The sequence below is a fragment of the Alexandromys fortis genome, unplaced genomic scaffold, assembly GCF_014885135.2.
Source record: "Alexandromys fortis isolate MF-2015 unplaced genomic scaffold, M_Fortis_MF-2015_v1.1 scaffold_202, whole genome shotgun sequence".
In the NCBI taxonomy this organism is placed as follows: Eukaryota; Metazoa; Chordata; class Mammalia; order Rodentia; family Cricetidae; genus Alexandromys; species Alexandromys fortis.
This window is the reverse complement of record NW_026068077.1, coordinates 116,443-139,405: the sequence shown is the minus strand read 5'-3', so window position 1 is coordinate 139,405 and position 22,963 is coordinate 116,443. Positions and strand designations below refer to the sequence as shown.

General features: G+C 35.5%; 1 protein-coding gene across 1 annotated transcript in view; it reads right to left on the bottom strand.

The window, feature by feature from the left end:
* The window catches only part of Dcc (DCC netrin 1 receptor), a 268,312-nt gene extending 250,810 nt beyond the window's left edge, over window positions 1–17,502 (bottom strand). The window contains exons 1-3 of the mRNA XM_050121731.1: window positions 17,320–17,502; window positions 15,599–15,737; window positions 11,743–11,792 (exon numbers count right to left, since the gene is read on the bottom strand). Of these exons, the coding sequence (XP_049977688.1) occupies window positions 11,743–11,792; window positions 15,599–15,737; window positions 17,320–17,502 (372 nt within the window). The remainder of the gene's footprint in view (window positions 1–11,742; window positions 11,793–15,598; window positions 15,738–17,319) is intronic.
* Window positions 17,503–22,963: the final 5,461 nt, after the last annotated feature.

The window sequence follows — 22,963 nt, the reverse complement described above, 5'->3', positions numbered from 1 at the left end:
ACTATATTTTCTGAGAATAGTATACTAGCACAACTGTTTATATAGTTTGAAGCCAGTGTGATATGACAGCATGAGAGATGCTTTTCCCTTTGTCTAAATACCATTGCTTCCCATCAATGTCAGCTCCTCACAAGACCAACATGTCACAGAATAGGATGTTTTCTTCATGGTAACATCTGACTTCTGTGTACATCACTCAATAATGTTGCATCCTGTATTAAAGCTCTTGACATCCACACCCTCAACCATAGGGGTAACTACTCTAAACTTAAAAATGAATCCTTGGGAGAGGATTGAAGAGGAGGGGAGAGGCAGGAAGGGGAGCAGAGAAAAATGTAGAACTCAATAAAAATCAATAAAAAATAAATTCTAGAAAAACTGTTGTAGAAATATGTGTATCGAATATAATAACAAAGTTAATGTTTTACATAATACCGCAATTTGGATCTTAGACTGCTTGATGTCTTAGCCAAAAATAGTTTTAGAATTTGTTAAGTCAAGAACTTGATGACGTTTATATCTTGAAGTGGACAAACATTAACAATTACTCCTTTTCTTAGTCCTCTCTATACAATCTTGATACACAGAATTTTGTTATTTTTCAGTGAATATTCCAAAGGGAAATATTTCCTCTCCTTATACATAATCAAAAGGAATAAAAGTATAGATTAGTCTATTTTGATTTTATCACTACATTATAGCTAGTTCATTTTAATTGTCTAAATTTCAGACTATTTCATTACAAGCTGTGGTATGGGATTCAATCATCTAATTGTTAATAATATATACAAAAGAATGAAATGTTGAACAAGTGAACAAATGAAATGAAATGAAGTAAATGAATGAATGAATATATATTCAAATGACAGGCAAAAGAGTACACATCATGTAAAGTTATATAGCTTAGGTCACATAAGAAATAATGTTTATTCAGTACAAGATGATAAAAATTCAAATTATTTTATTTTTACAAGTAAAATAATCCGTTGCTAATGAAATTATTCACATTTATTATAAGGATATTAATGGCACTGAACAATTCTTCTACCTCATAGACAAAGAAAGTTATATGTTAGTATTAAATATAAAGGTACAAGGAAGAAACAGTAGGCAGGGAAAATACCTAAAAATTTATTTGCTGAAGTTAATGTCCAGTGAATTTTGTTATGTAAGAAGATTTGTTTATTTCACAGAAGTGCTTATCACTCACTAAAAATGAAGATGGAGAAGCAGTTTAGGGGACACAGATATCACTGAAGATGAACAAGAGAGAAACATGGCAAGATTTTTAGTCCTTTGTTTTCATTTCTTGGTGCTTGAGATTTAGTTCAAGGATTTACACTTGGTAGACCCAAGTCCACCAAAGGTTGACATTTCCATCCTAAACATTTCTACTTTTACTACTATGTTTCTAGGATGCATGTGCTCATGAAACAGAACTCAGAAGTCCTCTTCATTCCTTCCTCTTGATTTCTCTTCACAATTTAATGGCTATAAATACAATGTAATCAGTACAGGTTTTATTTTCTTAAAGAAACTATAAACAGGGACTGGAGAAATGGCTTAGAACACCGATTACTTTTGCAGAGCATCCAGTTTAATTCCCGGCTCCCACAGGGCAGCTCACAACTGTCTGTAATTCCATTTTTAGGAGACAACACCCTCATAAAGACATACATGGAAGAAAAACACTAATGCTCATAAAAGAAAGCAAAACTACAAAACACACCCAATATAGTTATCTGGTGAAGGTGTCTCAGAGTCTACTAAGAGAACCGAGAGAGAAGCTAACAGATGATATTCCTTTGCACTCCCCATTAGGGGTAGTGTATGCAAAATCATTAAAACTTGGTCTTCTGTGGAGGAGGAGCCCCAATTGGCTGCATTTGTTGAATCGTGTGTTATAAAATACACCACAAAGCCAATTTTAAGCTAATAGAAATATATCACTGAAAGAAGAATTGAAGACATGCGTGCTGCATTTCGACTATACAGATACAATATAAAAGTTCATAAGAGCACTGATCTTACCAAAATGTAATGGTATTATAGAAATTTAACATATAAATTGGTTCAGATTCATTTCAATAAAAGTTTATGCAATTATTTTAATATCCTTGCATGAAGATGGACTATGTTTCAGAGGCTTCTAATAATTTAAGGCAATTCTTAGCAACTAGTACAGGATGATTGTCATATAGTATTGCCCTTGTCACAAGGAGACCAATGATTGCAATTTGGTCTTTGCATATTATACTAAGATGGATTTTAACACATTAAAAACACAAACCCCATTGAGTTAATGAGTTCTAGAAGGATATCCCGAACATCTACAACTATATCATTGGTGCTGCTATTTGAGAACACAAATTTCTTGGATGGTACAGCTGCAGCATCATAAATGTGTATGTGGGTGCAGGCAAAAGGCGTTTTAAACTAAGGTACTCTTTTAAAGGATGTGTAGATTTCTTGAGGCTTGACAGCTTCAGTTCTGGACACATCGGTTGTCACTTTTCCAACTAGGACCTGTGTCTTATAACTCTGCTAATTCAGCAGCTATAAACTGAAATTCCAGGACAGACCAGATGACAAATAGTTTAAGTGTTACCTGCAGCGGAAAATCATGTCCTCTAACCCATTTTTCATAAAACAAAACAAGCTTTAGTAAATTGAAGTTAAGTATAATGAAAAAACATCCTGATTTTCTAAAAAAAAAAAATAAAAATAGACCAGGAACACACAACTCCTTCCTTTATTATAGTAAATGAAATCATTAATTTTGTAGAAGTTGCTCAGTCCCTGACACTGTCATTCATCCCTTTCACACAAGTGGCTACTGTCGAGGGAAGTGTAGCCATCAAATGATCTAGTAAGTCTCTTACTAAACTGGTGGAGCAAAATTAATGGTGACTGTAATACACATATTTATTAAAAATAAAATAAATATGCAAATTATTGAACACATAAAATAATTTACCCAAGAGTATATCTGCTGTGAAATAATGGTCTTGTACACTGTAAAGATTTGTCACCCATATTGGTTTAATATAATGCTGATGGGCTGTTAGTCAGCCAGGAAGTATAGGTGGGACAACCAGACTAGGAGAATTCTGGGAAGAGGAAAGGTAGAGATGTAGTTGTAATCCAGATGTAGAAGAAGCAAGATAAGAATGACTTATGGAGAAAACGTACCAAGTCATATGGCCATATATAGAAAAGAATTATGGGTTAACTTAAGTTATAAGAGCTAGTTAATAATAAACCTGAGCTAATAGGCCAAACAGTTCATAGTTAATATCAGCCTCTGTGTGTTCCTTTGAGACTGAACAGCTGTGGCACCAGGCGGGACAGAAACTTCCATCTACATATATCAGAAGAGATTTTTTAATTATTAATTTTCTATTCTCTGTTAAAACTTTCAGATAAAAATAAAATTTGGAAACTTTTAAATAAAAATAGGACCTTTGATTCTGTAAGTGGCATATTATTTGATTGGCATATACATCAGTAAAGGTTTCTATTGCTGTGATGGAACACATCCCCAAAAGCAACTTGACTAGGGAAGGGTTCATCTCAGGTTACAGCTTGACATCACAGTAAATCAGAAGGGAAATCATGACAGGAACTCAAACAGCAGGAAACAGGAGGTAGGAGCTGATGCAATGACCATGGAGAAGGCCAGTTTACTGGCTGGATCTTTATGTCTTGCTCAGTCCGCTTTCTTACAGTACCCGGAGACACCAGCCCAGGGGTGGCACCACCTACATTGAGCTGGGCCCTTCTTCATCAAGAATCAATCAAGAAAATGCATCACAGGCTTGCTCACAGGCCAATGTGTGGAGAATTTTGCAATAGAGGTTCTCCCTTCCAAAATTACTCTAGATTGTGTCAAGTTGACATAAAACTAGATAATACAACAAAATTATGTGGATTTGTATACAACTGGAATTTAATGTGGTATTTTTTGAAGTACAGAAAAAACAAACGCAATTCATATTTTAAGAAAGTCATGAGGCATTTGTTTACATAGTAACCCTCATTGCGTGTGACTCTTCAACTTATCAATGTGAAAATAAAATGGAAAACTCTCACTATAATGGCTACCACCTTAGCAAAAATGCAAAGTGGTCTATCAAGTTGATATGTCTGCTAACTGAGACAGGCTTGTTTAGGAGGAACCCGAGTTTCTGAAAAAAGACAATGAAATTCATTACTATTTAATCCAGGAAAAATATTTAAGTATTTGTAGCATATAAAATTAACTCTTTCTCATTGCAATAATATTAGATAATTAATGTAATAATTGATCCTCTGAAGTACTAAATTATTAAGTGTTCTTTAAATTACATACTCCTAAAAAATTTTCAGTGTATCTGAAAAACTCAACTGGAATCAGAAGAGGATTTTAGAAAAAGTACTTGGGAAAGACAGAGATAATAGCAGATTCTGTCACTTTCATATGAAGAGTTTTCCAGGGGAAAGAGTGAGTTTAGACAACATGGAAAAACTAATGAAGGCCATCAGGTGCTGGGCAGAAAGGCACAGATAAACAAAGTAAACCTGTCATTATCTCCAGAGCAGATGACGTTGAGATTACAGGCAGATTATTTGAAGCGGGGAACTGTGGGTGATATTTTGTTTGTGCTATAACAAATAAAGTTTGCCTGAGATTATCGGAGGACAAAGCTAAGTCACTAGTCAGCCATAGAGGCCAGACAATGGTGGCACACATCTTTAATCCCAGCACTCAGGAGGCAGAGGCAGATGGATCTTTGTGAGTTCAAGGCCACCCTGGGCTATGTGAGACTGATCCAATTTCAAAGAGAAAGAGAACCAGATAGTGGTGGTTCATACCTTTAATCCCAGTACTTGAGAGCTGCATGGCTTTAATCCCCACACTAGGAAGGTGGGGAAAGAAAGGAATATGGATAGGTGATGGGGAATCTGCCAATCAATTATGTTTAAGAGGTGGGACCAAATTAGGGTGTGTTTTCTGGGACCCAGAGTAAAGTGGCACTAGGCTCAGGTGCTCTCTTTCTGTGGTGCCCTCACAGCACAGCTGAGCTTGGACTTCTCCATCCTGTTTTGTGAGTGTCCCCTTATAGTAAATAAAAATCAAATTGTTTTATCTTTTAGCTAGCCTGGTTATTACCCAAATCAAGCTAACTTCAAATGTTGGACAGAGAGAAGAATATGAGTAGAAGGAGACAGTGGCCTACAGTATTCAGTCTGAGGGCTTATGGTTTGAGGATTTTGTAGAGGTAAGAACTAGTGACCAGCTGCTCTGCTTTTCCCATCTCTCAACATTCACCCCCTAATATCTGACTCCGGTTTTTATTATTAAGTCCAAGTAGAATTCGTATACTGTGGTGATCTTTTATGTTTTGGTTTGTTTGAGTTTGGGTTTTAAAACTCTATAGGGCTGAAAGACCTGCAACTCATTATGAATGTTGGACTGAAACTTCTGAAACTGTGATTTAGTCTGGCCTCAAAGACTTGACAGTTACCTTTACGCCAGCCTCCAAGGTCCATACTATGCTTTTTAAATGAGATTAAAGTCAGAGGACTTGCGGAAAAGGGATCAAACTCCACTTTGATTACAGAGGAGGCTCTACCTTAGGGTGCTCTCATACTTAGACAGGTATGCTATTATCTGACAATGTTTCTTCTAAAGTCGTCCAGTTTGTGCAAACATGGCTTAGTTTTGTTTATTGTGTAAATTAATAATAGTTAATTATAAAATATGTGCCTCACATTATGATTTGAATTTGCTCTGTGTTTAGCATCTATTTCCGCATGGTTCCAGAACAATGCTGCTAGATAATTAGAGGCTTTATTTGATTGCCAGCCAACCTTGGGGGCTGAGATAAGGGCTCATTTTTGTAATTCCAATTTTTGCCTGAAAACTTTCAATAACAAATGCATTCTATAACTTTAGATTGAGAAAAAAAATAATTACATTTGGAAATGCCCCAAAATTTCAAGCTAGTTTACTGAAGTTTATTGAGGTATCAGCTCTGTTCTCTTAACAAATTGCAGTTCTTCCAAGTTGTTTGTGTTTAGAGGGAAATACATAATTTTGAGACTCAGAATCTTCCAAATAGGTTCACGTAGTGGTAAGTTAGGTGCATTCACTACCTGTTTGTTGCTTACGACAACATATAAGACATAAATAACGGAATTATGGGTTTTGCATTACTGTTTCAGAGGGTTCAGCATGTCAATACTTTAACAGAATATCATGGTGAACAGAAAGAACAGAGAGTTGAGGAGAGCTGAACTGGAGAGCAATGTAGCAACAGACAACACGCTCACAAGGTTCTACCCCAATTACCTGCTTCATCCAGCTCAGTTCTACCTCCTGTTTCTAGAACGGTCAGAAACCACACCACGCTCTGTGGAAGGGATATTCAAATCAAAAGCCAATGAAGGGTGTTACAGGATCCAGCCCAAGCATCAGAAAGCTTTATTCTCTTTTCTTAGCGCTATTTCCTACACCTGTTGGGTCCCAAATATCTTCAGGATGGGTAGAGCTCTCAGGCACTGACCTAATGCTCAACTTCTGCCAGAGACCTAAACCACAGACATCTTAGACCACTTGAAGGCAAGATTTATTTTATTTAGTTGTTTTTTTCTTCATGCCTCTCCCCTTAGCATGAAACCCAGTACCCAGATATAGTGTAGTAAAGTGATCAACAGCCAAATCCTCATATCACAGTGTCATTACCCTGTGTGGTTTTGGGTATATATAAGCTTTTATAAGCTTCAGGGAACTTTGGAAACCAGGGGTAATTAAAAAATTCATTGACCTTACCATTTTTTACTAGGTCTTATGCCACCTTGTCTACCGATAAGATTGCATGCTGGTATTCTTCCATTCTATTATCTGCATGGTAAATTTCCCCCTATATTGTTTCATTTCTAGAAATTGTAGTATCTCACAAGTTTGTAATCAAAACCAGCAACATGATCAAAACAATACGATTTCTTTTAAACATTTTATTCCCTTTTAGTTATTACCCAACTAGAAGAAAAACAACCCAAAATATACCTTCACTCTGTTGAATCTTTCAACACTTTGTCCATTTTTATAGCCTTACCATGGCAATAATTTTATTGTCATTATTTATCTATGTCCATCATGAGCTCAGGGCAGGGTTAACAGTTCCCAAGTTCTGTAAAACTTTTCTACTACTAGCTAATGTAAGCCACCTCGCCTTTTTCACTCATACTTCCTCATCCCATTTGACCAACTCCATGTGTTATTTATGCGGAATTTTGTCTTCAAAGCATTTTAACTTGGAGCTAGTTATATTAGCAAGGCTTTACCCTGAGTGTGCACAAAGCTAGCCCCTACTGATGTGTTAGCTCTTGCATCACTTCTTCCTACATCCTCCAAGCCATTGCCTAACATGTTAGTGTCCCAAAGCTTTTCAAAGAACTTTTCCCTCTCTTATGTTAATTGTTGAATTGTGTATGATCTTATTTCCACATATCCAATATAAATCAACCTTAGGAAGTCATGGTGTTTGACTGCCTTTCTGAAAAGCTTTGCCAACAAGATCCAAGCTCAGAGTTGATATTCCAATAATTCATTTCATAAACAAGACTTCCAGGATTATAAGGCATAAAGAAAATGATAGTTGAATTGCAGAGCACATTGCCAGGTACAGACACCTGCAGTGCTTTAGTGACTTACACTGTTAGGTGCTCATTAAAAATGAGTCAATAAAATTGGTTCCAATTAGTCTTATCAGTGTATTAAATCTCACAGAAAAATTTCTTGCATTTTTATAGCTTAAACATATTTAATACTATACCAGTAGATGTTTTATGTAAGTGAAAATTTTGTAATCTCCAAAATCAAATCACAGAGTGCCTTCACCTACTGGCGGGATTGAACCTATTCATGTTCTTTGACTAATCAACCATTCCAACTATAAGGGCAACTTCCATGAGCTAAATTAAAATCAGAAACCTTATCACTAGACCTAGGTTCATTTAATTTAAGCCTATTATTAAGACTCCCTCTTTTAAGAAATGTATGACTTGAAGGAAATCTCATTAAACCTCACGGAAAGGCTAACGCAAGCTCTGACTGCAGAGCCAACCAGAAATGGGAACATTAGAGATGTGTGTGAAGAAGTTTAAATTACAGGTGATAAGAGAATGAAACAAAAACTCTAATGGGAGTGATTCTGTTAGATATTTTAATGTCGTCAAAGTCCCTTGTGTACATGCACTAAGTCATACATTACTGCGTATATACTAAAGAGCAGTGCACATATCCAAATCAGGAAAGGGCAAAACTATATTAATATTAAAGCCCCCAATATATATATTAACATATGAAACATAAATAATGAGAATAGCCTATAAAATCTTTTCCGAGTCCTGCTTGGACGAATCAAAAGTTCACACTGACACTGAAATTTAATCATGTCTGAAAGTCATTAAACCTTATCATAGACATCATAAGGAAATCTGTAGGAATTGTATAAAAACTCCTTGATTCTGCTTTCCTCAGTGGCAATTGCTACCTCTAGTTGTTCATCTAGTGAGACCATTGTAATTTCTCCTGTACACATGGTAACATTAACAGTTGTCATACTGTTCTTGTTCTGGCAATTATATTGTTGAAATTTCATTAGTATATTTCTTCTGTCGTGCCTAGGAGATTCTACCCAACAAAATGTATCCTAATCCCTCTGATTCTTAAAATATTTCAGCTCTATACCTTCTAATTTTTTCCTAGCTTTATGTATAAGTGTTGAATTGCACATGAATCTATGAAGGTGAACAAACCCTTGCATAGGATTTTCCATCTCCAGTGCTTAGCCCTGGATACATAAATACCCATATAGTCACATTCAAGAGTGATAATTTATTTTTGTGATAAAGTTATTCATCTAATTATTAGATTAAAGGAAAGATTATTAGTTTGTGAGGGCACATGTGAAAAGCTTGAGAGTAGGAGAGGAAGTCAGGAGAGTATAAATCATACAGATACACTGCTCATCAATGCACGTCTTCACAAAACATTTTGCTCATGTTGGCCAAACTGTGGAGTAAGGGTAACACTCATCCATTTCTAGTAGATGTGCAAAGTATTCCGGTCACTATACAAATCAGTATGGTGGTCCATTGGTAAGCTGGGAATAGATTTACGTCAAGACCCAGCTGTACAAGTCTTCCGCACAAATCCAAAGGACTCTATAGCCTACTACAGAGTCATGTGCTCAGTCCCATTTCTGGCTGCTCTATTCATCACTGCCAGAAATTGGAAACAGCCAAGCTATTCACCAATAGGTGGATGGATAAAGAAAATGTGGCACACTTACACAATTGAATATTTATTATTCCGCTCTTAAAAAATCATAAAATTCTCAGAAAATGGAATAAACTAGGAAAAAAACAAAAAAAAACAATATCAAGCAAAACAAAACATCCTATGAGGAGTAACATAGAAGTAAAATATGGTACCAATTTTTTTTATATGTGGGTTTTAACTTTTAAGCCTTTGCTAGGCATGCTAAAACCTGAATAAGCACAGAGGTTAGGTGTGGAGTAAATACCTAAGAGAGAGTGTAGGATAACCCAAGAAAGGGGAAATAGAATATATAATTAGAGAGAAATTGGAAGCCTGAAATAGGAGAATTAAATAGAAAATATGAGAAAAAAGGAATTAGGGGAGGGAATTAAGGAAGAACAGATAATGCTGAGGGTCTTTTGAGGGAATCACATGAAAAACTAGTACTACAGAAGCTTCTAAAAGCAGACACATATGTGGAGTAAATGTGAATGAAATCACCCATTAACGATGGAGACAAAGCCACAGTGAAAATGTCAGTGCCAGGAATGGGTTATATTATGATTGCGTTATTGACAGAAGACATTGTATGGATCTCCCATCAACTAAGACCATCGCCAAAACTATTGGGTTATCTCCAGAAACTAAGGGTAAGTCCCCATTGCTGAAGAAAACACCAGTATATCTCACTGAACATGGCGAAGTTGAGCTGGTCCTACCTAAGAGCCCTCTCCCCTCCATTGGCTAGTGTTTCATGGCACTGGAATACCTTCTGCATGGTTACCAGAGGAAAAAGATAAACACCAAGTCTGCTTCAAATCTTGGATCTATAGTGGTGAGTTGCCTGAATGAAACACCACTCCACCAATGTCATAAATGCTGTGGGAGTAACCAGTCACTACTTGACTGAACTTAAGGCTCACGCCATGAGATGACACCCATCCTTGATGTTAATCGTAGGTCCCAGAACCTGAAACTAGATATGTAATGTACATAGGATAAAACCAAATTCTATTATTCTGCTCAAGGAACATAGTCACAAAATGACTACTAATGATATTCTGCTATACCTATAAGTCAGTCTCTCTCACTCAGCCATCATCAGAGAAGCATTCTCCTGCAGGAAATGAGAACTAGTATAAATACTTACAAATGGACAATGTATAGAAACTGAGAGACCTTGGACCACACAGTCCTAAATGGGATGTCTTCATCAAAGCCTTCCCCAAAGGCCTAAATGAGCTATTAAGAAGCAGAGATATAAAGAGTGTAAGCTCCATCTAATCTACATGGATAGTAGAAAAAGACAAGATCTCCTGAATAAATTGGGAGCATGGGGACCTTGGGAGAGGGTTGAATGTGAGAGGAGAAGAAGGGAGGGGAGGAGAAAAAAATGTAGAGCTCAATAAACATCAATGAAAAAAAGAGTGTAAGATCCAGAAGGGATAGACAAATACCAAGGAGACAGTGTATTCCAGACACAACAGTATTGACAGACAAATTAACTCACAAAGGCTGTGGCACCGTGCCCAGAGCCTGCACACATCCAAACCAGGATGGGTCTCAACTCTGAGACTGGAAGTAAACTTCAACTCCAATCCCAAATATGAAGCTACCTCCAATTAACAGCTATTTATAAAAAAAATATTAGTTTTCTCCACAGGAATCTCATTAGGTACATAAATCACACTGTGGGTGAAGCTCACACCCAGAAGTTCATGATTGAAGCAAACGAGCCCAATTGGGTTTCTGCAGATTTTCTTTGTCACATACTGTTTTGTTGGGCACCTTTTGTCCCTACTGTTCTTTTGTTTGTATATTATGGTCCCCAATTTTTCCTTGTTTCAATTCTATTTTTGTGTGTATATGTTTCTATCTGCATTCATCTTGTAGTTCTTCAATGTTTTGTTTATTTATTTAATTCTAGTTTGTTTGTCTGTTTGATTTATCTGCCTCTTTGTTTTCTAAAGAAAGAAAAGAGAAAGCAGAGAGTAGAACAGGTGGGAAGTATGTGGGAGGAGATGGTGGGAGCGGAAACACTGATCAGAATATATTGTATGAATTTTCAGTTAAAAATTAAATTTATAAAGATTACTGAACTAAATGTTATTTTAATTTTATCTGAATTAAAATAGTATTGTCAAATATTAGTTTTATTTCTGCAGTAGTAAATATAGATAAGAGATATAGTCTTACTTCTTGTTAGAAGAGCCTTAAGTACTCTAATACCTACTAAATCAAAAGTGCTTATACAAAAACAATAGTTCTTAACTCAGTGTATCTTAGTCTGGTTAAAGAGCTTGTATAACCAAATACCACTCACTAGCTGTTCCATTGCATTACCTTTATACCGGCCAACATTCTACTTGGCAGAGTGATGAGCAGAATATGCGCATACTAGGTAATAAAGAAATAGACTTGGGCTGACTTACCCTTGAATTAACCACTTCCAGTGAGATGTTCTGCGGTGGAGCGCCGGGCACTGAAAGGAATCAAACAAGGTATGAAGGTTACTGCCAAAGTCTTGAAAAAAATTCCAGCCAGCTGAAGAAAAGAGAAAGTGTATCCTTATCAAATTCTATAATGAGAACTCAGTAAGATAATGCCAGCAGGTGGCCCTTCTCAACTTTCCTGGAGAGAGGAGAAATAAACATTTGTTTATTTGTGTCTCCTGGGGTGGGTCCCTTGGCTAGCCCTCTGTGGAGCACCAGCTGCGGTAGCAAACACTGACATCCAATTACAGCTCTGTGATGACCTCCCTGGCGGAACCTCGGGAGGCACCGCAGTGATTTTCTAGAGTGGTCTTTAAGGATTATCATACTGTGCTTTTCAGGATCTGCATGATTTTATGGTGGAATAGATCGTTGTAATAGACACCTAGGTGGCTTAATCCCTATAATGCAGTCGTTATTGTCTTCTAGAGAGTGAACAAAAGAAGTGACTCATGTTCTAAGCTATTAATAATTAAAGTTGTATAACATAGAAGCAAGCAGGTTCTCCAATAGTATTTGGCCCATAAATTCTATTAACAAAAGACCAGTTAAGTTCTCATTGGGCATTTTCTAGTTATTTTATTATGTTTCCCTCGATTTAAAATTTCTTAAATCATCATGTTAAAAAGAGTATATTCAGCTCCCTTTTGATAGCTGTCGTGAAGATGTGCTCTATGTAAGTCTCCTGCCGTGTGAGCAATTTGAAGACAACCATTGAGTGCATAGCTGTTATGTCTCCAGAAATGGCCTTGCTGTCAAGGTTGAACTGCAAATAAATAAAACTCCTAACACACCCTAGGTTCAGAAATGGTATTCAATAACTTTTTAGCATCATTCATTTATTAAATGACACATCCTCATTTTTATTTGTGACACACTGGTGAGTGAGATGGGGATGGACTAATGTGTATTTTCACATCCCTGGGCCATTCTTCGGCCCTGCTTCCTCTTCTTTTCATGGAAAGTGAATGGTATTTGTAGTTTGTAACCTAGGATCAGCAACTGACTCTGAATTTCGTCTTAAAATTCTTCCCTACTAGGGAGGGCATGCTGTCTCTCTGATTAATTTCTGTCTTCTTCAACTGACAACCAATTAATATGGATTGAATCAGTGACTAGATGAAAAATAAAGGCCTACTTAAGGATTGGTTCCTAGATCTTTATTAGCATGATGGAAATTGCAATAATTTGTTTTCCTTTGATTTGAATTTTGCAGTGCTTGATAAAGATTGTAGCCAATGTATTCTGTGATACAAAGCAAGAGGCATGTGCTTATGAATTAAGTCACTAAGCAATCTTTACTAATATTTCATTATTTAAGGAACACCTCAGATGTTTTAGTTAATACTACAGCTTTAACTGAGCAAAAAATAAAATTTTCACATGGCCAAATGTTTTACAAATGTTAATGTTATATCATCAATACCGAGGGTAATGTTAGGTTTATGTGCATAACCAGGGAGCAGAAGTTGAAATAGCACATTATTTTATAGAAATGTTACAAAGGTATAATAATAGCTATTTTAAAACCAGAATTTTAGATACAAATTTTTCATTTCCAGAGTTTAAATTGAAGTACTGTTTGAAATTTTTATGTATCAATTTAGTTGTACTTAATTTTTCAGAATGTAACTAACATTTATGGTAGCAGTTGCATTTTAACTTTTATCCTTGATGAAAATTAAAGAATAACATTGTTCTACCTCACATCATTTAAAAACCTTCAGAAATGTTTTTTATTTTAAAAACAGATTTTTGGAAATTATCTCAGTTATGGTTTGAATCTGTAGCAACTGCCAATGATGAGATTTTGGAAGAAAGTCAGAGTGTGTTATATTTTTTTATTTGGTCAGGAGTTTGTTTGTGTGAGATGTGATATCTTCAAATGCATATTAGAAATCCTACAATTTACTTTTCTATAAAATCTTTGTAAAGTTTTGGGTGAAACTGTGTAATTAATGCAACACATCTCCCAAGCTGGTAGAAACATACATAGACATAACATTATCCTACCTGTGCAATGGAATCCAAAACCAGAAACAGATATTGACATAAAGAGCAAATATTAAACACTAATATGTGTGTCATTCATTATGTTAGTGTGGGCATAGGCTAGCCTATTTAATTTTTATTTATAATGCAAAATATCAAAGTAGACTGGTACAGTGTGACTGAGAAACTGTAAACAAGAGAGAGAGCATTCCACATAACTCAGTCCGTCTAAATGTGGTACATAATAACATTACCTGAATAGCTTCAACAAAGAAGAGAAAACACTAGATGAAGTAGACAGAAGATACTGGGCAATGTCAGGGTAGAGGCCAAGAGCACATGTTTTTGTAAAAATTAGAAAAAATGGAGTTGATTATTAATGTGGTTATAGAAGAAGTCAGGGTACCTACACAGAAGTCTCTCAGAGTCCCTCATTTTTCTCATCAAGTGCATCTGATAAAGAATATTTAGTGTTCCTCCAACAATGATATTTACTCGGGACTATGATTATGGAGCTCATTTTTAAGTGACAGACATTTTCCTGGGCACTGCAGCCTTTCCAGGAGATAATTCGTGAACTAATGAGTCACAGTCTATCTTTCTCACTTATGACATTTAAAATCAAAGTGGAGAGTAAGGCCACACTATTACAGTTCAGAGTGTGAATGGAATCTACATAAATTATGTAAAATATTCATTTTCATTTGTTTTTCTTTTATTTTTATAATTATAAGCTATGAAGTAATTTATTCAGCCAGTGCATATTCTGTTCTCTCTTGAATAACAGAATCAGACGGTTGGGCAGAAGAATTGCATTAAAATTAATACTGAAGTGGCCTAAGAGTAGAACACCCTTTTGAGGGAAATTGCAAATGAGCATCACTCTTTCCGTTATCCTTAAAAAATCCATGTCTTTCTTTATGCTGTTAATATTCTGTGAAGAATCTACTTTCCCAGATTAAAGTATTTCAGATCAAGAATCAAATTGAAGGTATTTTTTAATCAAAATATCAATAATTTATAGAATGAAACATACTAGCAGGAAATCCAGGCTAACTAAAGCTGGCTCTTGATATGCTTTAGTGTTCATGGGAGCCATCTCTGCAGTTCCACCCCTGCCTGAATCTCCATAGTCCTATTACAATCCATACACTAGCCTGTAACATATATTTAATTTCCCAGGCTTTTGTTATCATCTATTCCTTTGGTCTCCAGTTTCCTCTGGCACTATTTGGTTAAACCCATTATCATCATTAGGAATCCTTCCTCCCTTTCATTTCATTTGAAAAATATGCCTAAGCTTTCTCTTTTAGGCAAGATAAAATGAAGGTGTGCACATTCATGTTTGCTTCTAATATTTTAAGTGCATTTTATTTAGTAAAATCCTTTGATATACTTTCCAGTTATTTGATATATTTCATAATTTATACTTTTAGTCATTTGCACCATTTAAATGATAAAGGAAAGCTACATACCTTCTATATCAGTTCACTCATATAACAAATGCGTTTGAGTTGAACCATATATAGAAAAGAAAAAATACAATCACCAGAAGAATTTGAGCTCTTACACAGTAACCACAGTTTGAAAATTATCCACTAATCCATCCTGATTCACTGTATATAAATAGTAAATTTAAATTTGACTGCAGTACCACAAACAAGTTGCCTACATTTCTTAATTAGTATAAAACATTGCAAAAGATATTAGAAAAAAACTACACAACAAAATCAATAACATGTAATCAACATTCTTTTCATTTCATAACAGATATATGAGTAAAATTTTTCTGTTTATCACTTACCATCTGAAAGTGTAACCACTGTTACATCGTCGGTAGATACTCCTGGCCCATAACGGTTATAAGCTAAGAACCGGAGAGTATATTCGGTGAATTTTTTCAGGCCTTCCAGTTTATAAGATAGTCCATCAACCTCTATATTCTGGAGACATAAAATACCGGAATAATTATTAAGGCAGCACATTAAAGCAGAAATGGCAGCCATTCTGTGCAATCAGTGACTTGGATGTTAGGTACTTGCTCACGGAAGCAACTCTATCCCTTTAATGAATTGCTGTAAACCCATCCTTGTGTCACACACTCCCCTACTAAAGTCTGAACTACTGTGAAGACTACGTGTTAAAACATCACCATGTGATTTTTATAGTCATTAAGTTTCGATCTGTTTAACGCTGCCCAGAACACGGAATAGTATGGGTTATTCCATTCCAATTGAAAGGACACAGATTCTTTCCTGTGCCTCAAACTAAATAATTCACCAAGAAATCACAGATTGTCATTTTCTTGATGTGATAGACCCACAGATACCGAACTCTCTGATACTCTGGCACAGGTTTTGTGTCCCCAAGTGCTGTGGTGGAGATTGTAACTACCCTCTACTTCACACCAGCAGTGGTGAGCTATGGAAGGCTAAGGTCCTTACAGAAATCAGAGCCTGCGCTCACCAAAGGAGCTGTTGTTTAGCTTTACATGATGACTGCCAGACTACCACTATCAACAGTGGGCAATATGCCTCTTGAATATTTTGAAACAAGCTGGAGAGAGGCTTGTATAAAATTGAATAGGGGATACAGTTTAAAAGTCAGAGCTAAGAGTGGCATGGGAACAGCCAAGGAAATAAAGCAAAATTTCTGATTACATAAGAGCAGTTCAGCCAGCCAATACTGTCCTAAAAGACAGCTAAGAAGTAGACCTGAAATATTTCTAATTAAATCTCTGGCAAACTTGTTTCCAATGGCAAGTCCTCATCAGACATTTTACACGGAATCATGAAAACTATTCGATGCTTGGTAACCTCTATAAACAATAACCTAAGATCACTTTCTCTCATTCTTAACGTTTCTCTGTATATGTATTTATATCTTTTCCACACATAGGTGATAATCTGGATCAAGCTTAATAGTTGTGCATATGACTATACACATACATCATTAAATGTTTTACATTTTACTTGTTCATCCGCACACTAATTCACTGGTACTCTACTTGAAAAACTCATTCCTCTCATTTTAGATTTCTATTAAAACCATTGTTTTAAGTATAAGAATCAATCAAGGTTAAGGAGAGTAAGCTTCTAAGACTAAGTTCAGAAAACAGCTGGCCACAGCATGAGGGTAAAAAGACAGAATAGCCTAAACTATCTAAGAGTAGAAAGAACAGTTTGGACTAGGCCACTAAGCACAAAGCAAATCGTTCTTAAGTTGAGTAATGTAAAGGAATATCTCTGGGCACAGGATATAGCAACCCATCCTGGACCAAGCTACTACAGTCAAAGTCCAAACTAGCACTCTCATTATGAACTCCACCCTATTGTCTTTTACCTCTCTCACCATCACAGTGAGATGAAATAGTTTAAAATTTTCCAGCGAAAGTCCTTAGAACCAACCAGTTATTCAACGATCATGCTAAGTAATGAACTCCTTCCTGCTCTGGCAAGGTCCCCCTGTCTTTGTGCCTAGAGACATCCAGAGGATGGAAGGCATGCAACACCTTTCATTACTCACCTGTTCTTTCCCTGTGGACACCTCAGTGCAGAACAATCTATAGCCTTGGACTGGACCATTTGCATAGGCAGGGGGTTCCCATGTAATAAGAATTGAGGTAGGTGAGGTAGATACAGCATGCAGGTTTTCTACAGGCCCTGGAACTTGCACTGCATACAAAAGAAATTCATGCAGATAAGACATGTTGCTTCCTCCAAACAAACAAATATGTATTCTGTGTAGCTAAATAAATAAATAAATAAATAAATAAAGGAATATCCACTGCTTCTAGAGTCCTATGGGATAATAATGTTAAAGTATAATAAGAAAGTACAGTAAAGAAACTTTTGTAATCACTTAATTTTGTTTCAAGGGAAAGGTTAAATAAATTGAATTGCTCATTTTATATTTTAATTAATGACAGAAAGAAGTAAAACTCTTAATCTAAACCTTTAACTAGGAATGTTTCCATTCTACTAGTAGGCTTTTGGATGTGTATTGATAGTATCTACAGGAGGAAAAGGAAAATAGAATAGCATCTTTGATTATTATTTTTATTTAAATAAACAACACACCTAAACACAATTCATTACATTGTCATTGGGTCAACAGTTTATCAATGTATTTGATTGTAGATCCTTTAACTTTTTGTAAACGATTTCATTTTCAAATTACCTTTTTGATTTTCTCTCATTACTATTACTTAATCACAAACAAATCATTTGTTTACTAATAAACTTAGATACACACAACCATTTTTCTTAATTAAAACACTTCTGTTCAGTTGTGTTTATAGAGTTAGAGATTTTCAGATTTTTCTGTAGTAAAGGCCAATATTTCTCTCTGGTTTTGCATTTAACATTTTGACAGTCAAGTAGAGTCCTACATTTTATGATCTGTGATTCACTATTGTCCTCAATTGATTTGGGGTTCCAATTTTTCCAGAGGTTACTGTAAAGATTGTCTTTGTGTTATGTCATCTGTCCTTGTAACCCATCCGTTCATTTATTTGAAACTTCCTTTTTTTCTGACATAACATTGTCCTGGATTTTCGTGATTTAGTCACCATTTTAAAACCATACTGTGTTCTACATCCTTATGGTTCTTTTAAATAAGTAACTGTGGTATTGACAACAAAGTTTTTAATATGAAGTGTTTTCATTGCTGCTTGGGTGTCAACACCTCTTCGTTCTTTTGGTGAAGAGTGATAAAAAAAATCTGCCTTAAGGAACCCTGATTGCTCTTTGGGCTGACGAGGGAGGGGGACTTGACTGGGGGAGGGGGAGGGAAATGGAGGCCGTGGTAGGGGAAGAGACAGAAATCTTTAATAACTAAATAAATTAAAAAATAAAAATGAAAAAAATCTGCCTTAAGCATACATATATACATATTTACTCATGATATTTATATGCATGTTTACACATGCATGTACAGCACACATTTTTATTGTGGTCTTTTTAGAGGTGTTTCAGTATAGTGAGCATTTTTCTATGACAGTGTTCTACTCTGTACACACAACTTAAGAGAATGCTGTCAATCAGAAGTTATCAATTGTGTCACAGTTTATAGTAATATAAATAGAATTGCATTTTAAGGAAATCATGGGAGAAAACATCAAGAAATATAACAAAACATGTACACCGATGCCCAACTCTTTGTCATAGATCAGTCTTTTAAAGAATAGTAATATAAACAAAACTTATATATGATTTGTGAGTACTTAAGTATTTATATGAACAACAGAAATATTTAAAGAATGCTCCTTTCTGAGTTACAATATGTTATTCTTCAAATGAGAAAAAGAAAAGACAGGAGCCAAACATGGGAATACTAGTGATTTGGTTGCGATGTATGTGAAATAGTCAGTACTGAAGATTTTAAGACAGATTTTTAAGAACTGGGTTTCATTTTCCCAGGACAAATTAAATCTAGGAACCCTGGAGACTCCCATGTGTGTACTAGAATGGAAGAGCAAATGATTGGTTTCTGCTCTGTTGTCTCACAAAAAAAGTGTTGGAAAGAAATAATCCAATTACGTTAATGTTTTAGTCAGTTGATGTTTTTTAAAAAGTGAACTTGCATTTCACCAGATCCATTAGGTGTTAGGTGACAACTTTGCAGAAAATCAAAGTATTAAAAGTGAGTGCTACACATATCCTGGGATTCTAAGTGTGGCTTGAAACGTTATGAATTACTCCTCTTGTCCAGAGTAGAGCACGTGAGAATTGGGAAAAGGAAACTGCAACGTCTTTCGAACAGGACAGAGGTTGTGCAGAGAAATGAGAGGGGAGGTGCATACCCATATATCACTCATTGCAAGCAATCAGTGAATCCATTTAGTTTATAGAAAACCAAAAGAATCATTGAGGCTTGGGAACCAAGAAGATGAGCTATGCCAAATTCATCGCCATTTCACACAGGTATCATAGAGAATCATACTGTAGAGTTATATACAGTTCATGATGGTATGGTGAACCCCTGAGAATGAAATGAGTCTATTCTTCTATATGACCTTAAGTGCTGCTACTTGGGATCATATGGTTTCCTGTGAAAGTACCCCAAATGCTCTCTAGATTCTCTAATAACGGAAACAACTATCATGTCCACAGGTTCTGCACAAAGCTTGCTACACAGGAATTGTTTTAGAAAATTGTGTCCCAGGAACATCCTCAGGTAAAATTACCAATCCTACCATTAGTGAATAACCTTTAAAGTGTATCATGTCACATAGTCATTATTGATTAGAGAATACACGTGATTAGTTAACACAAGTGATTGCTGATAACTTTAGAAACAGGGCGAGGATAAGGTTGGAGTATGTGTCTACGAGTGCATGTGAGTTCTGTGTCTTAAATACTGTTGATTAAGGAATACGAGGTCACTACTACCCTCATTTGGACCTAGTTGCCGTGAATAGTGCCAGCCCTAATCATTTATTCATTTGTTGTATTGGTCTATGTTGCTAATGGTTATTGAATATTGGTATAGACTTTCAGAAGAATTCCAAGAAGATATAATAGACAACAGAAGTGCCGGACACCATTCAGAACACGTGCTTCAGTGTTTGACCCATTGCTAGACAACGGAGACCATTTGCTGTGCTCTGGTGATGTCTCAATACTAAGTTGTCTTTTGTCTTAAAATATAATTGATGGGTTTATATCATGGGAAGAATATAACTGATAATCTCATAAATTAAAATTCAAACATCACAGTCCTATATATTTGAGTATACTGGTATATCAAAGATTAAAACCAATTAAACATAGTTTTCAATAAAATTCCAAAACTCTGATTGAGATTAAAACACTACCTTTAAGATGTTTTTCTAAATATCGCTTTCCCTAGTGTCAAGACACTGAGATCCAGTTAATTTTACAATGCTTATTAGTCATAAAAGTGCTATAAATTCAGATTCAAAAATTCCATAGCAATTTTCCTTTTAAACTATAGCTCTATTTATATATGTGGATAATACATTGTTTCTTGTGAAGTGTAGATGTATATTTATATATACATGAATAAGTATACATATAAAGAATTTTATTTATATTAAGGTGCTTATTTAGAAAAGATGTTGAAATGTAATTATTGTGGTAGAACCTGTGTGATAGGTGCATATGAGCTGCAAAGAAGAGAAACCCTAAAGGGGATCCTCACAGATGTTCAAAAACCTGTATTAGATGTGAAGTCAATACAGTTAACAGATTCAGCCTTCCATTTCATTACATTTTTAGTATGTCAGTCAAGAAACTTAATGGTTTTAACTGCTCATCATTTCCAAGATGTGTTTAATAGCCTCTACTGATCCCCTCGGACAATAATTTAGTGGCAAACTGCATCTAATTTCTCTCCATCTCAATTCGAGTTACCCATTTCTTCAAATAATGAAGTGACTTCACGAAAGAGGAATAATCCATGCAAGTAACTCATCAATCAATGTCAGTCTAACCAACTACAATTTAAATTTTCAGTATTGCATCTCAGTAGAAATTCCTTGTAACACCTGTGTCTAAGAACAAGTTAAATAGTTACTATGTAGTAAATGGAATCTATGAGATGTCACTGCTTGCCTTGAGAACAGAAATCTGTGATTATATATGGATGTGTTTTATAGGATAAAGAGCATGTTACGATAAGACCTTGTTGTATATTAACCTTGAAGTGACATATTAGTCAAATCTTTAATAAAAGCAATCACATGTAATACCATCAATTTGAGGAGAGGATGTGTGGGAGAGGGAAGTATTGAGGGGAGAAAGAAAGACGGGAGGAAAGAGGGAGGGAAGAGAAAGAAGAAAAGAGAAATGGAGCCATGCTACCAAACTACAAAAAGGTGATTATAGATGGCAGGATGACAGTCAGAGAATATGCTACTCTTGTCCCTTATCTGACTTTGTTGAGCATCTTGAAGTGACTCTGCTCCTAGATGCAGTGTATCCAAACTGGAATTCATATTTGAAGGTGTGTGACCATAGTTTCTGTCATCTGGGTTCACGATTCTGTCAACGGTAATAACTAATGTGTTAGGAAACCTCGGGCTGATTTTCATTCTAAAAAATCAGTTATTCGGTGCCTTAAAATCCTAACTACTGATTGCTAATTATGTTAGGATGTGAAAATGATGATGATTTCCCCTTAGAGACACCTACAATGTTTACTTATTATTATTATGAGTGTTTGCTATCACGTATGTATGTGTACCATATGAGGGCCTGCTACCCCTAGACATCAGAAGGAAGCATTTCATCTCCTGAGCCGTGGAGTTTCTGGGTTACCATATAGTTGCTATGTAGGGAACCTGCGTCCCCCACAAGAGCAGTGGCTGCTCTCAACACTTGAGTTATTTCTTCAGACTCATATTAAACTTTCAATCAAAAACTAGTGTTTAAAAATTTGCTATGATTTTTTTATAATAGATCTTTTTTACATTTTCAATTTTGAGCATTTTGGTTCATCTGGTTAAATCCAGTAGTATTTTAAGTTTTGTATTATGTGCTTGAGCAAGAAGTAAGTCATAGAACATATGGACAGTTGCTCCCAGATATTTATTTTTCTTTCCCTTGTATCGCTGCACTTTTCTGGCTACAATGTGCTTCCTGAGTTCCCAAAGCCATTATTATTATTATTATTATTATTATTATTATTATTATTATTATTATTATTATTATTATTATTATCTGACTGTTCTAACATCTTGAAAGTTTCAATATTCTATCCCAAACAATATGATCTAAGAGTTCCAAAGAAATGCTTTAGGAGGATAAAGACATGCCACAGACTAAGAACGCTGAATGAGCTGATATTTTTCAGCCATTACACTGATGGTTCACAGCAGGAAATCTGAAATGGAGACAAATGTTAGTGTCAGTGAATATGCAGTTGAGCATCTGAATATTTAAAGATTTTTCTTTTAAATGACTGAAAAGTACAATGAGTTCTAATGTTCTTAAATTGTCAATTTAACAGCTATTACTTTTAAAGGACAAAAGAAATGCCTGATTTTGAAAAAAAAATAAAAAGGCATTATATGTGTTGTCATTCAAATAATGACCTATAAGTCATATACCCTCAAGTGGGGACAAAAATTTGAAGATGATTCTCTTTATCTGCTTAATAATTCACATGTGATCTGGGCTAAGCTTTAAAGATGATAACAGGAATG